Source organism: Columba livia, chromosome 2 (assembly GCF_036013475.1).
Source record: "Columba livia isolate bColLiv1 breed racing homer chromosome 2, bColLiv1.pat.W.v2, whole genome shotgun sequence".
Taxonomy (NCBI): Eukaryota; Metazoa; Chordata; class Aves; order Columbiformes; family Columbidae; genus Columba; species Columba livia.
This window is the reverse complement of record NC_088603.1, coordinates 49,660,781-49,676,949: the sequence shown is the minus strand read 5'-3', so window position 1 is coordinate 49,676,949 and position 16,169 is coordinate 49,660,781. Positions and strand designations below refer to the sequence as shown.

At 41.6% G+C, this 16,169-nt stretch overlaps 1 protein-coding gene across 8 annotated transcripts in view; it reads right to left on the bottom strand.

Moving 5' to 3' along the window:
• Positions 1-13,434, bottom strand: part of BMPER (BMP binding endothelial regulator) — a 158,603-nt gene extending 145,169 nt beyond the window's left edge. The window contains exons 1-4 of one of the 8 annotated variants that reach the window (XM_065055159.1): positions 12,893-13,434; positions 10,797-11,354; positions 10,065-10,362; positions 9,152-9,237 (exon numbers count right to left, since the gene is read on the bottom strand). In XM_065055159.1, coding sequence (XP_064911231.1) covers positions 9,152-9,237; positions 10,065-10,179 — 201 coding nt within the window. In that variant the 5' untranslated portion in view covers positions 10,180-10,362; positions 10,797-11,354; positions 12,893-13,434. The other 7 variants (XM_065055158.1, XM_065055160.1, XM_065055161.1 and 4 more) reach the window with 7 other exon arrangements.
• Positions 13,435-16,169: the final 2,735 nt, after the last annotated feature.

Below are 16,169 nucleotides of genomic sequence, written 5' to 3'. Positions count from 1 at the left end.
ATTTTATCACATTCCCATCCTTGTGCTCACAAGAACAAATAGATCCCCAGCTCTAATGCTATTTCACAGTACCGCCTTTTGCCATATCACTTTACAGCACAAATGCGTAATGCTTCCCTCTCTGAAAAATCTAAGATACAATACAGAAAATGAAAACTACAGCCAGGAGCTTGTTGAGTGGAATTGATGAGGAAATAGGTAAAGAGTATGCAAATCATAGATGGTGCGTGAAGACGTTATTTTTTTCAGTGACATGGTGATACACAGTCCTAATTTAACAGCCCATTTTGGACCACTATCTAAAGGTGCAAGTGGATCCCAGACACAGGAGTAAAATAGGAAAAAAAAAGGGGGAGGATGGGGGGGACGGGGGAAAAAAGACTAATAAATAAATAGGAGAGACAGACAAAAAGTGTATGAAATCCAGGTATCAGCACACAAGGTCAGCTGCTGGGGACGACAAGGGACAGGGCCCATGCTGCACTTGGGCCCAGAGCTCAGCATGTGGTTCAGCTGGAACCAAAAGGCTGCCCAGAGCTCAATCAGACAAATGGTCAGGCAAGGATTTTTTTAGCTGCAGCTTAATACATAAGACGAAGAGGCCAAGAAGCCTCAGAGGAAGTAATTACAACAGCTACTAGGTACAATATGAGCAAGTGCCAGTATGATAGTCATTTTAGTAGCAGTATTACAGTTAAGAGTTTTTATACAATACTGGGGCTTTTTCTTCACAACAGTCTTTTATTTGACCATAAGCTCGATATAAAAAGGTTGCATTTTCATTTGATTTTTTTTGTTGTTGTTACTTAATATTTTTCTTCCCTCAAAAATGTATATTAAAACATGATGGGGAAATAAAACCAGATATTTGGTAGGGAAAAAAATATCTATTTTTATATAGCAGCACAAAGCAGAACAGCAGAAATACTGACACTGTGAACCATTCACTTACAGGACCATAATTCTTAAAAAGACCGTTAACAACTCAATGGAAGAAACTTGAAAGCTAATAAAATCTATATACAGGTAACTGTATGCTTTTAAAATGCCATTTTGATATTGGACCAGCTCTTTAATAATGTTTTTCTTATTGGCAATAAAAAAGTGCCTTAACTTAGGCTGATCCATTTTGCACTTATTGTAGACACATTCCAAAGACGTTTGCAACTTATATTACATTTTTCCATTTAATTTATGGCATTTTTGTGCCCTTCGTATTTTTCCCACATATTACTTATACATTTTAAATATGTTCTTTTGTATTTGAGTTCTCTGATCCCTTAATTGTGCCAAAGAGAATCTCATTTCCACACTCGACGGATTGGATCTTCATCATCGTTACAGCGACATGCTACCAGCTCTCTTCCAGAAGGGTTTTGCCAAGATGTATAATCAATTCAGCACTGTGTGCATATGTATGTTTGCTCAATGCAGCTGACTCCATGTTAGAAATGTGTAAGCAGTGAACTCTTCACTATCCCACGTGTTCTGAGAACACCATGAAATAGCTTCTTCAAGCCTGCAGATTTCCGAAAGGCTTCATCATAAGCTGTCACATATGACAGTGCCTCGTGTCTCCAAAATAAATGCCATGATAAAGCACAGCGAGTTGAAGGCAAACATACCTGCATTAGGGATGTGCCACATTCTGAGGCAGCCCTGGGAGGTGAAGCAAGGTGCAGAAAGCGGATTTCAAGAGGTCCACAGGTGACACAGACAACACCCAGCTACACAATCCATACTCATTCCTCAGAGGAAAAAATGAGATCAGATGAGATGTTGCATGTGTTACTACTTGGCCAGGGTGGCCGTATCTCCGTATGGCACCAAACTGACCTGAACATTGTCTCACCACTGCTGTTGGAAACTTAAGGGGATCAAGCCAGAGTAACCATCTTCTGCCATTGATAGTTTGGGTTTCATTCTCAGCTCAACACCTTGTCTTACCTAAAGGTGTTGCATTAATTAAGAACAACTACAACTGAATCTACATGAATCATGCTTCAGGAGAGCCTACCAAAGCAATCGCCTCCACAACAGGTAATCAACTAGCTCTGGCTCTCAGTTCAATTAACTCCTCACTTGCAAAACCATCTTCACATATATATATATATTTTATATATATTTAAAAAATTATACATATTAAAATATATATATATATATATATATATATACATACACACACACTGTTCTTGGCCCCCCATGACAAAGCAAATATGGGACACCCAGCTGCATCCAACATGGATCTTTGACTGGTGTTTAGTTTTGGGGTGTGAGGTGTTGTTTTTTTTCATGTAAGAGATGGCATATGCATCTGTATCTTTTTTAAATTGGATAAAAACTAATAAAGCTTTCATCATGTCAAGGCATGTTTCTGTTCCAGGAACCCTCCAAACACTGATCAAAACAACATTCTCTTTTGCGTAATATGGGGGCAAAAACTACCAATACACTATCTTAGGCTTTTTTTTCTCTCTTGTTTGTTATTTTTGTGGGTGAAGAGAAAGTTGATTGTATTACACAGTAATAAAGACCAAGAATATTGAAATTGAAAGAAGATGCAGTCTTGGTAGATTCTGTAGTTGATGTATGTAAACTATTGAAATTGAATTAAATACAATAGGTATGAAAGAATTGTTTGATGATATTTTTTTTTTCAATATGCACTACTCCACTAAAAGTCATCTGGGCCACATTATACCTTGATGCAACAGCAATTGAATCCTGATGTACTAAAACACTGCCATCTTCATTGAACATGTGTCAAACACTTGCTCTCAGGCTAGCTGTGAGCTTTCAACTTGTGTATTGTGCCACAGAAATCAACTATGCTATAGGTAAAGAAACCCAGCAAATCTATTATAGTAGCTTTCTTGCTTTAGCCTGCAATGATGAGATGGGTTTTTGGGGGGAAGGTGCAGGGAGGACCAAGGGTTGAGGTTATTTCTTCTGTTCTTTGGTTTGCTTGCACTCAATTTCACTACTCTGTCCGTTCAAACTAGATAGAACACTAGGTCTTATAACAACAAACTTAACATAATTTTTTATGAGCAAAGGTCAAAATCTACATTGTACATTTGGATTTAAAGGCGGAAATTTAAACTACGGAATGATGTTTCATGCTGAATGAAACGTATGCCAAGCAAAGCTCTGATTTCTAGTTTCCTGAGCTCCTGTCTCCAAACTTTTCTCAGGTTTCCAACACTTGGTTACACTTTCTGGCTCACATTTATTTCCTTCTGTTCTGGATTTGGGTGATAAAAGGTTGAGACATATGATTACCACTCCTCAGGTGCAGTTGGCAAGTTTGAGGCACAGGCATAAGGGAAGGGGGGAGGAAAAAAGGTGGGAGAAATGGCACTGATTTAGATGTGGTTTGTCAAGATCTCAACTGGCTTTTATCAGCTGTTTCTTGACACAACTCACTTTGTTCTAAAGTATTTCGGAAAAATTAAAAAAAAAAAATTAAAAAGAGACCTTTTCTCCTCACAAAAAACACACCAAAACCAAACCCTTTCATTCTCCTGAAAAAAATAAAAGTCCCTTGTGATGTGAAAACCACTGTTACCTGAGGTATACTTATCTATTTCCTTGTAGTTCCTGGCTTCTCACCTGTCTCTTTCAGCTGGCAGGTTTGGGTACATTCATTTTAAAACTACATCTACCACGGGCCAACTGAAAGGTTGTTCTTGGATCTCTGCTTGTTTCTGTCAAGGCGTTCAGGGTCCATGCAGGTGATTATAAATGAGCATGAAATGACATGGCTCTCCTCACCACCACGGGCAACACCACCTGTCATCGTTGTCACTGCTGAGCTCATCTCACCTCCGAAAAACTCAGCACTCAGAAGTTTAATTCAGGCTAAGTTACTTCTATGGGTTTTTACATTCTCATCCTATAATTATGCACAGGTTCCCATTTCACCTATTTCCGACAGACTGTAGCATTTTTATGTCTTTTCCACGCATATGTTGAAGTATATATTTCTTGAAAGTAAATGCCATAATATCAGGTGTGAGCCTACTTCTATTTTGAGTTTTAGATACCTTCCAGCTAAAAAGCTGTACCAACGAAAACTCTTGCTGCACTTGATCATTTACCATACTTTTACCAGAGTTGAACTTAAATATTCCAAGCCTATTTTATATGCTGACACACATATAAAAGAAATCTAACCAAAAGTTCTCCCTATATTCTCTTAATAGCATTTTCCCCTTAACATTTCAAAATACTCAATGTATATTTCGCACTACAAAAAGTACAAAACTTACCAAAATGTGTTAGGTTTTCACATTCATGAAGTTTCATTTCTACTAACAGAAACTGACCCATGCCTCCACTACCCTCAGCTTAAAACTTTCACATCTGAAATATAATTATCTGACTCTGCCATACATGACATGCTTGGGTTCTTCAAACTGCACAAGGTGTATGAAATGTTCCTATGAATTGAAATAAACTCATTCTTCCATGTGTGAGTATATTTTTAGAATAATTTTTTTGCATTAGGTATTATAGCTGTAATCATTTGCAGTCTTAAAGCATTTAATAACTGCAATAAAAAAATCTATTTATCAAACTGAACCAATATGATTGCATTCTGAATACTATCAAGATTATATATTTTTACCTATAATCATCACACCAATTCAGATGAGTTCTTTAAAACTCAAGCTTTTTTTCAGTCAACTTCATCATCCACAGTTTCATTACTTGGATTTTCAGAGAACAGCAGGACATGAGATTTTTCTTACTATTGACCACTAGGTATAAAATCATATCACAACTATATGTGCTCTAACATATTTTTTGTACTGTTAAGTGCCACATCATTATCTGAAATAAGAGTTTCCCTTTTTTTGACAGTATATTTTCTTCGGAGTTCTTTTACTTAGTCCTTGTTACTGTCCATCACATCTAGTATTTCCTTTCAGTTGTTCACCTTCCTCTGACACAGAGCTTGCTGCAGCTTGAAGCGTTTTCAACCCTTTCCATCATAGAAGTCTTTATAAAGACTTGCATGCTTGCAATGAACCAGTCAACCATGCCGTAATACACTGGCACTTCACAAGTAGGCCTACCTGCAATTTTCACATGGCCTAGATTCAGAGCAACAATTTTCCAAGTGCAACTTCTGTATTTCCATTTTACCCGTTAGCTTTAAGTACTAAGGATGCCAGTGTTTTATCCAGTTCCTGAGTTTAGCAGCATATAAGGTTAATACCCAAGAAAGCAGGTAGTTTGAGCTGCCTTCAGCCTGCTTTGGGCTATATCCTTATGGAAAGCCAGGTGGTGTGGTAACTTCCCAGAGATAGCGTATCTCCTGGGAGATGTAGAACCACAGACATTCCAAGTGGACATGGGCAGAAGACCAAAGCACATTAGCTCAAACAGAATTTTGCAGATAGCAACAGCAAGTCATAAATCACAGTTCTCAAAACCTCTGGATCATGAAGTCAGCTTGAATTTGCCTTTGCCCATTCCATGCCACAGAACAAGCTCAGAGAGCAGACACACCAAAAACCTGGCATCTCTGCAGCCTGCCTGTTGTTGGAGAGACAAAAAAGAAAATAAGTGTGTTCATACTGTGACTATACCACCCACATCCACTTGTAAAGTGAAAGTGCATGAAGTGAGAAGGGATGGCTTTGTAGTCAAACCATTAGACCAGGAGTTAGGAGACCTGAACTTTCATCACAGTCCTACAAGAAATTCCTTGTGAATAAACCACAATCTTTCTTTGACTTAGATGTTTTTACCTAGAAAAAAAAAAAAGGCCGCTTTTTGCAGTCAGCTGTAATTAATAACCAGTCCTTTGGAAATCAAATTAATCCATGTTTATTAAGTGCTTAGAGAGATTATTAGTTGGACAGCAATATACCATTGCTAAAGTGTTGTAACTGTAAAAACTCACATTGAAACTATTGTCTTGCAGATGTTAAAAATGACCATTTTAATGGGCATTATTAAGACCATAGAGACATATAAATTACAAATTAGGGAACTCTAGATTTAAGCCATAGTGGCTTGTTTAGCTGGTAGTTCTTTCATACAGAGCTACAGTGCACATTTACACACACATGTACATACTCTTAACCTTACCTGTTTCTTTATATTAAGGGCAAGCATCAGTGCTGCTCATGCACTCCATCACATTTCATTTTGACAAGTAGGGAAGTCCAAAACAGAGCTATCTCATGGTGGGTGTGCCGCCTTTTTATTAGAAAAGTATTACCTATACTTTAGAAGTAAATGATTTACTACATACTATATAAAAAATCTCCGGCACAAGTCCCTGAGTCCAAATTTCCATATCACCACAACTTCTCTTTGCACATGCTACAGCAGATGAATGACAGAATGAACTCGTCTTGGTAGCCAGACTTGGCTGTCTCTAGGAGATCAGTGTGCCTTTTGTATTCAAGATACAGAGGTTTGTGTTACAAATAACTCTAAAACAAGAGATAGAAGCTTTATTAAAGCAGCACCCCCCAGAAGCCAGTGTATGCTCAATCTGCCTTGTTCCTGTTCATATTCCTATCATGAAAATCAGTCCATCCTGTCTCCACTAATCCATGAGAAAATACAACTTTTGGGTTTAATCTTCCTTCCAAGACTTCTCGGTGTGTAATGAACTGCATTTGTAATTGCTGTTCATAGTCTTTGTTGCATGATTGCAACTTACCCATAACCTATAAGTTTCTAGTTTTCACCACATTTGCTCTTAAAATATTACCCATTGCTTTGTCCTCCCAACTAATTTTGCCTGTTAAGAGAAAGCTGGAGACTGCTTTGCTTGTGCTGCCTGCTTCTTTCTCTCTTGCTAGGATGCATCCCCGTGCTTTGCTAGACACAACCTGCAGAGTCAGGTCTGTCAAACACTTAATGATTATCTGGTTCCAGCAATTCAGTTCTGTCTCCTCTCATTTGTGAAACGGGAATGTCCTGGAAGGGAGTTATATATTCTTCCCAGAGTCATTCAGATTTCTGTAACTTGTGCAGTTTTTTATGGCAAATTGCAGTCATGGAAATGTATCACTGCTAGTGGAGACCTGCCATAATCCCATCCAATATTTCAGTTACTCTCTTTACTAGTGTTTTTAACATAAGTGTCCTCTGTTGAATTTTCTGTCCTCTCCTGGACAGCAATTTGTTCCTTCCTGGAACAGCTTATTAAGCTCTTTTCTTAGTTGTTCGCTTCTTATGATACGAACATCCATCAGGTTTGCTCTTGAAGAGTATGATCAGTCTTCCAGAGAAAGTTCCTCACTGAATGGCTATTAAACAATCAATATTTCTAGTTGGATGTAAGGAAACCTGGTTCCCTCTTCCCTTCTGGTCACAAATCACCATATATGATTTTTTGTTTCTGTCTCAGACCTCTTAAAATTGATCTTTTCCCTTGTGGTAGGCCTGAACAGAGATTTCAGCAACTGGCTCTCCAGTAAGTCATTGCTTTGGATGCCACACAGCGTTAAAGTCAGTATCTCCAGACCAGTTTTCTTCTCCTCTACCAGGTGTGCCAGTTTCCAACTCAAGAAACAGAGACCAAATTTATCCTTTGGCAGAAATAAAACAGAGCATATCCAGTGCAGTTAACTGTGGTAATTCACTAGGCAGCCATATTCTTCATAAAATGTTGCATCCTCCTTGCACAGAAGGGAGCTAAATGCCCTCAGTTGCTGTTTCATTAAAGTGTGCCCTACAAACCACATAGATTTAGAGTTCTTACATCCAATGTTTTTTGCACTTCTTCATGTTCATGCACTAAAAGGGTGCTCATTGATTTCATAAAGCCAAGGTCTAGAGAGATCTATAAATACAAGTGTTTTACCCTGATGCATTATTGCCCTGATGCCCAAGACTGAACTTCTGCTCCTTCACAGATAAATTGCTTCCTCGCTGGTTAACACCAGCTTCCATTAGCAAGAGTGGTGGCAGACATATTTGGGAAGGTGATCCATGACAAAACACAGCTTCATGTCTTTTTTTGTTTTCCCTTGATTTCCTTAACTCACCACATCCCATGCTCCTCCTTTCCCCATCCCCCCTCTATCCAGAAGAATCAATAACTTATTCTTTATCACTATTAGCTAAAAATTGTCATTGTGTCTCACTTAAAATCTATTGAACTCAGTGCAGTGATATACATCAACCTCAGGAGGCTCAAGATCAGGTTCCTAAAGTTGCCAAAACTGCCTTTTAAACGGCAATTTGAAACAATTCTTTAAGTCTTTTATAGATTTATAATGATGCTGGCTAATGCTAATAATATTAATAGCAATAATAGAAGGGGAAGGGTGCATGTCTTGGTATTTAAGTCCTAAAGTAGAACACAGTTTTTACAGTCAGCTACTCTACAACTTCCAAAATGTAAAACATAGTTCTTTCTGGTCTATAATTTTCTTCGCATTCAATAGCAAATTAAGGTTTATGGCTTTCTTTTTAATACGTTGTACAAAGTTTTCTTTAGAACAACTGTTTTTCAATAACTCCTAAAGCCTTGGCTTGTCCAGTTGAATCGCTCCCAAAAATGCTTAACTCTGAAGCAGAGTTACAATGAAAGGGCATGTTTCTCCCCAAAACGTGTATCAGCTAGTGACATTATTAACCACTGCATTCCCAGCACAGCAGGCAGTGTCATCCTTAGAATAAAATGCTTTGACGAAAGCATCACTTCTGCTTTCACTGTTGTCTTATCACAGCGTGTGTAGTCACGTTGTAGCCTTCACCTTGCACCCTTGAGCAGCTCTTCAGCCACTGGTGTGTGAAACTACACACATGGGAGCTCAAAGCAGCAGCATTTCCAAACCTTACCTTTCACCCTTCTTGCTGAGCTCTATGCAAAGACTTCTGTGTGCATCCCTGACTTTGTGAAAACAGTTCTCCCTCCAAATTCACATGGTAAATTTGGTTTCACAATGTCATACTAAAGTCAGGTGTAAATATGTGTCTGAGAGTTTAAAAGTCAAAGAAGCGATTGCCAGATCATGGATTGGATTACTTTCCATTAGCTCGGCTCTGAGATAACCTTGTGTTACAAAAAGGCAATAGAGGCACCCAAGATTTGATTATGTGAAATATTCCCCTCTCAGTGCAGTTATGTTTAGCAAAGGCCTGAATGTTCTTATTATCTGAAATCCAAACTTACCAGGCAAACACACATTATACAAGGGTTGTCTGTGATAAATGGTATCTGCAGAATTTCTCCTTCATTTTCACATTTTGCAACAGATCCTGAAACAGAAATAAAAATTTCAAAATATTGACATATTATAATTCTGCCAGCTGGTTTTTGAAACTGTCCTTATCACACTAATGATTAACCTCTGTTCCATTCCTCACCTTTGATTTTAAATCTTGCCTTAATTTGCCTGTTTTAAGCAAGCAGGGATGTTCAGCATTTCTATAAAATTCCAAAGGAAACTGGGAAATAACTGGCCTTTTATTGCTGCACAAACCTAGACCTTCTTTGTGCTCCAGTTATAGCAAAGAAGGACGCTGTTTCTCTTCTCAGATGACGTGTTGAGAATAATGAGTACTCCATGCAAAGCAGGGTACTTCTATAACGATAGATCCAGAGCTCACTGAAATCAGCAAAAAGTCCATTACCCTCTGAGGACTTGGACCAGAAGTACAGCATGAGCTTTGAACCAAGCATCCTTTTAATGCACGACAGCCAACTGGCAAATGAGTCAAAATTAGCAGGCTGACTGTCAAACAGAATCAAATTAGAAATCCCTTTATGGCCCTCACGCTGATTAGCCGGTACTGTGTCATGTTAGAATCACTTCTCAAAATCTAATGGCTCCTCACTTGCACTAGAAATCAATACAGCATTTCCCTCTGTGAAAATACATCAGGAAAATATAACCCTCGAGGGGAAGGGGGCAGAAAAAGGAAAATAAAAAAGGGAGAGGGAAGCACGGTTCCTCTGTTCACCTGCCCCAAACCACGCGGTTACACCTCCAGCTGTCCGCCCTTCCCGCGCTCTGGTGAAATGCCAGGCAGCCCCCGCGCCCGACGGCGGGTCCCGGCGGCAGGTGGGCTCCGCACCCTCTTACCTGTGAGGAGGGACGAAGCCAGAGCCCCGGGGAGGCAGAGGGCGCCCAGGAGGACGGCGGCGGCGGCCGGGACGAGGCGCGGCAGTGCCGCCCAGCCCCCGCAGAACCGGGGCATCCTCCCGGAGGTGCCGCTGCCCGCCAGCTGTGGGGCAGAGTCCGGGACGCGCCGTCGGGTGGCGGAGCCCGGCCACCCCAGCACCGACCCCCGGCGCCGGGCAGCAGCGGGGGGTTGGGGAGCAGGACGAGAGACGGTGTCCCGCCGGGGAGTCCCACCCTGCGGCGGCACCGGGGGAGGGGACTGTGGGTGAGGGGAAAGCAGCTGTCAGCGCCTGCCCCTCGGCCCCACACCCCCTCTTTCCATCACCCCCCTCCCCTGTCCGCATCCCTTCTTATACCTTCCTCTCCCCATAGTCCCTCCTCCGGCACCCCCCGGCCCCCGTGCCTCCCTCCCCCAGAAGCGCACACACGCACAGACAGGCTGCCAGCCCCAGACCCCGTTTCCCTGCCGGGAGATGCCCGGCCACTCCCTCCCCCGGCCCCGCCGAGCACCGCCCGGCCCGGCCGCGGCGTCGGGGGGCTGCGCCCGCGGCCGCTCGGCGGGTGGGGCGGGGAGAAAGGGAGAGGAACGAGAAGAAGAGGACGAAAGAAGAAGAAGAGGAAAAGGTAAAAGAGGAGTAGGAGGGAGGAAACGTGGATCCTCGGACAAGTCCGGTGCAGCCGAAATCCCGGTACCTGGGCAGAGAGCGGCGGCGCCGGCTTTCTCCAGCGGGCTCTGCATTCCGGCTTGTGTCAGTGCCATTTGTGCTTGCGGACAGGTTTTACCGGCCATCAGAGAGTCGGTACAGGGAAGGAGGGACGCGCGGGGGGACGAAGGCTGCCCGCGGGGAACGCCGCGGCGGGGCTCCGCTCCCCGGCTGCCCGCCCGGGGCCGCCGACATCCCCTCCCGCCTCCCTCCGTCCCCTGTGCTGCCCCCTCTCTCCCTGCAGCCGCAGCACAAACTCCCGGAGCCGGCCGCTTCCCGGGCCCGCTGCAGCCCGAAGGAGCTTTTCTCCGGCCCTCCCCGCCCAGCTCCCGGGCTGCCTCGCCCCATCGGGGTGGCCCGGGGCTCGGCGGGGTTTGGGCTCACCCGCCTCCCGCCCGAGGGGTTGGGGAGCAGCAGGGTGGCAGCTACCGCGACCCCGCTCTCCTGACCTGCCGTGCGGGTCCCGGGGCCCATCGCTTCTCGGTGGGCTGTAGCTATTGCAGCTCCTCCTTAACACTTTCCCTTCGCAGGTCCACGCTTTGCTCTCCTAGGTATAAACACAAGCAATATTAGCTACAAACATCACCAAAATCGAGGTTTTGCACACATGCATGCATGTATGGTCTGGATGGGATGACGCTTGTGGTGTATGGCAGGAGGTTTTTCTGTGACAGATCTTTCCAAGCCTGTTTTACAAATCGTTTTCCTTCGAACTGTGATGTTTCATTTGGAGGAATGAATGCCCTCTGAAATAAACTAGTCTGATGACAAGCTGAAAAACGTTTTCAGATTTATACACGTTCCTATTTTCTTTCTTTGGGGGCGGTGGATATGAGTTGCTATTTCAAAAAAGCTTACAGTAGTGGCAAATCAGGTGCATGGCAGACTGGTACATACATAACCACTTTAAATACGTTTCAGTTCCCAGTAAGAAGCAAGAAAATTACATTTGTGTGTCAATTTTAAGAAAAAAAACCCAAAAGTCCAGACCAAAAGCCTGCATCTTCGTTCTAAAAAGTAAGATGTGTACACCTCTTCTCCAATACAATTCATTACCTACCTTTGGAGTAGCAAGCAAAAGTCATAAAAGAGAAAAAAATTGCACCTGTGACAGGGACTATGGAAAACTGATACTTGTAAACTTGTAGGCATCACTAACAAAATCCTTCTCTATGAGAAAAGAAACCCTGCGTTTTTCTTGTCTCAGCCTCAGTCTGTACAGGTTGAGGCTGCACAGGCAAATATGATAATTTAGATGCCATTAAAATGGTATCATATTCCATTAAAATAAAACCGTGATAGAAAATTTGCTTCACACATTGTGCAAAGCACACAATGAACCCAGTACATAAATGTAGCCCAGATTTTTTTATTTTCTGGGAACGTTGTCTTCACGATTCTCTTCATTTTAAACATAGATGAGCCTGTAGAGGTGCGTATTATTGCACAGTACTCCAGAAGAGACTTTCACGTCTGAATGTTTTTTCCATTGGAAAGATATACTGCATCTTTTGGCAAACTGGCTTTTTCTTACTTCTCTATCTGTAATTAGTGGCTACGTTTCCTTTTTCTAATTCCAGTGCAGCCACAGCCCTTCTACATCAACAGCCATAGGGAAAAAAAATCTACCCTAATAATTTCTCAAGTGACAACTACCACAGGAGAGTACTTACATCATTATGTGCATCGAATCTTCTCTTCGTGATGGTCTAAAATTCATTAAATATTAACATCACACAGCGTGAGAAACATAGAAATCACAATGAGGGCATCAAATAACAACTCAGGCATCCAAGTAACATCAGGGAACTTGCTAAAATACTCTGAAAATGTGAAAATTTTCATCTCCTTTATAAAGTGAAGACAGGAGGCTACAGCAACTGAACTGCACGCTCAAGCCCTGCCATAACTCAATCAGTTAAAAAGGGCATGTGAGGAAATCATACTTAAGACAGGGCAGTTATGGAGCAATACACACAGATTTGTTATACAGTTTTGGTTTTCCTGTGGAAAAACAAACAAACAAACAACAACTGTGATTGTCACTAAAGCACCTTCAACACACTGATTAGGTATAAAACTTACCTCTGAATCAACATCTTCAGGATGAAAATATTGCCTGTGGGGTGAGCTCACTGAGTCTGTGCTGCTTTTGTGGTAGCACTGGTGATGGGGTGAGGAATTTGCCCATCTTCTTTGCTTAAAACACGTGAAATAAGACCCTAAGCCTCCCAGCACCATGCCTACACCACACTTCACGGACTGTTAGCTGCCCAGTAAAAGAGCCAGCTGGGGACTGGTGCTGCTTCCGAGCCTCCTGATGCCCTGATTCCATATCTCGCCTCTCATCAGGGAAGAAGGGAGATGCTTGTTGTGAACAGCAACCTCCGTTTCTTCCTAATATTGATAATGGTGGCATGACAAGGAGGAAGGTCACTCTCTCATTTAAATCTCTCATGAAGTAAAACCCAGCCTGCGGGGGGAAATCTACTATCTTAATCCTCCCGCCACCTTAGTTTCTCCCATTCAGTGCTACGGGTATGGGGGTTGTCTCAGCTTCTTACCTCTCCCTTACCCTATCTCCCACGTCTACCTTATCAGAGGTAAGCATCCTTTCCGGTTGTGATGCCACATTAAATAGCATTCTATTTAATGTGGGCTTATTTTAGGGCTTATTTTTCCTTTTGCATCCCTGTTTGAAGAGGTACTGCTCTTTTTCCAAGCAGCCTTCAAAGCTGTGGTAATTTTAGCAAAATCAGGTCACACAGAAAACTTTGTCCTGCTGTTGGATATGCACAGAGACGTTGTTGTATGCCAGTAATTAAAACAGAAGTCACATCATCAAAACCTTACCTCTTTTGTATAAATGTTAATGCTATCAGTTATTACTGACAGGATACATTCATTAGTTTTGATTATTGCTCAGCCTGGGTTCATCCAGCTTGACGGAGCAGTAGCTGTTCACAAATACCACTTTGTATGTAATTCAGCTCCTTTTCCAGTGATGCAGTCAGCCATATAACAATGTCAGCCATCAGCTGGTCATAATAAAGGTTCAACTTAGCATCTGCCTAAAAAGAAAAAAAAAAAAAGCTTTATGATTAACTATAGTTAACAGTGAATAAGATGGCAGTGATCACATTCACGTTTCATCATGATTATCTGTTTTACTGGCAAGTCAAAAACACTAGAAGGCCTGCTCTTCATGGGCTAGAGAATTCTTGCAGAAGCAGAGGAAGGCACTGAATCACTAGAATTCACATGTATTTTACTTTGTTCAGGAAATTAATCCTTCGGCATAGGCCTTCCTAAGGGCCCCTTACCATGCAAGAAAGTGTGCAATAAACATGCTACATAGGAACATGTCTATGTCAGGACTGGAAGTAGCCCTGCTTTTATTACTTTTACGTTACTATGCATTATTTTAGCACAGTTTCTTTGTATTTATGAGATATCTCAAAATAAAGAAAAAAAATGTCACAGATAAACATTGTATTGAAAGGTACGTAAATTGGCACAATTCACTGTTTCCAGTTCTATTTTGCTAAATGGCCATACATTCACAAGACACTGAAGATGGTTTGCATATCAGATTGAACTTACACATTTCTATTGTTATTAACATCTTCCTAAAGAATTCTCCACCCAATAACTTAGATAATCATCACACACATCTGCTGCAGTTGGAAGCATGGCTCTGATAAGCTGCAACCCTGCAAATTCTTGCCAAGAGACCTGTAATTTGGGAAAGTATTTTATTACCATTGTTCATCAGCATACAGCAATTGGAAAGCTCCATAGTAACTCACAGCATTGCTCTGTAGTAACTCATAGAGAGATCATGATAGAGACATCGCACTTACATGCAGGAGAGGGCATGGGAGTTACTCTACAGTTCATCCTTTGGTGGCTGATCAGGTCTTTGCAGCTCAGTCCTACTGAGCTGGGCTGTAGCCTCTCAAATGCTTATGCATGTTCCTTCATTCTGTGCTTAATAATGTTTTAAAGTTAAGAGTGTGTATCAGTGCGAACAAACAGTATTTCTCGGGTAGACTCTTTTCCTCCAGGAGATAATGTTAATAAACCTTGAGACTGGCCTGCGTATAGCAAAGAGGTGCTCCTGACAAAGCTCCCCTTCTGCAAAATATTCAGAAAACTAAATGGATGTAAATGAGGTCTGGAGACCCCACTAAGAGGGTTTTAAAATTGTAACAGGATTAAAAATGGTATATGGTCAATGTCCTTAAATAAAAGGCAAGTACAAGAAAGTATCTAAAATTTACAGTGAGACTTACTTGAATAAATGTTTATAAATTTTATCAAACCACTCATCATTTTGACAGTTTTCCATAAACCCCTGGAACATGCAAAGCATTTAATTTATTTGTGGCAAGATAAATATAATGAGTAACATTTTAAAAGTTTATTAACATAGAATGTCCTGGCACAGAAAAACTTGCATACTTCTGTTGTTTAAATTATATTTTCTATGAACTCAAAAAAGCCATACAAAAGGGAGTTTCTCATTGCAAGAATCTTCAAAACCTCTATTTGTACAAATGCAAGCCAAATGAACAGAGCATAAACTAAACTGGGTATAGATGCCATTAGTACCTCCAACTGAAAAATAGTTGCATGCAGCAGAAAAACATTGCTCCAATGTGGAGACTATGGACTGCTGTAGCAGTCCATATCAAATATGCTAAAAAAACAAAAAAAAGTAAATTATAACAGAAATGCTGATGCCGTCTTAACTATGGGATTACCAGCAGAAGCTATTCAAGAGGCCACAGGCCAAGCAAACAGAATGAAGTGGCAGATGCTCGAATTCCTCTTTGTTACTTCGCTGCTGTAAATAGTTTGTCTTCCAGAGATAATAAAAATTATTTTGTGTGGGTTATGTGTTTTTGTGTTAGGTTTACCCTTGAACATCTGCTGTGTCCGATAAAGGATAAGGGCTAATGAAATCACATGAAGTCTGACATACATGAGGTACTTCTTTGTTTTCAATTTCTGAGAGAAACCAAAACCTGCATTTTGCCTGTCTGCTATGCCAGCTAATAAATGCAACAAGGAAGGAGTACTCTAGAAACATTTTATAAAATGGAAGATTGATAATTGCCAGATGAGGACGGATTGTCTCCATACTGCAGAGAGCCGCTCTGCACGAGCAGAAACTCTTGATCCCACCCCCCGCTGCAAAAAGACATGCTTAGTTTGACAGATAATTTTTCCCTCCAGCCAGGATCCAGTTCAACAGCAGCTGCTCCTACCCAGCACAGAAAGGCAAAGGCTCATGTTTTTGCTCAAGAACAAGTTACCAACAGCACGTGCCCTGTGAGATCATCACTTCACCTACTGA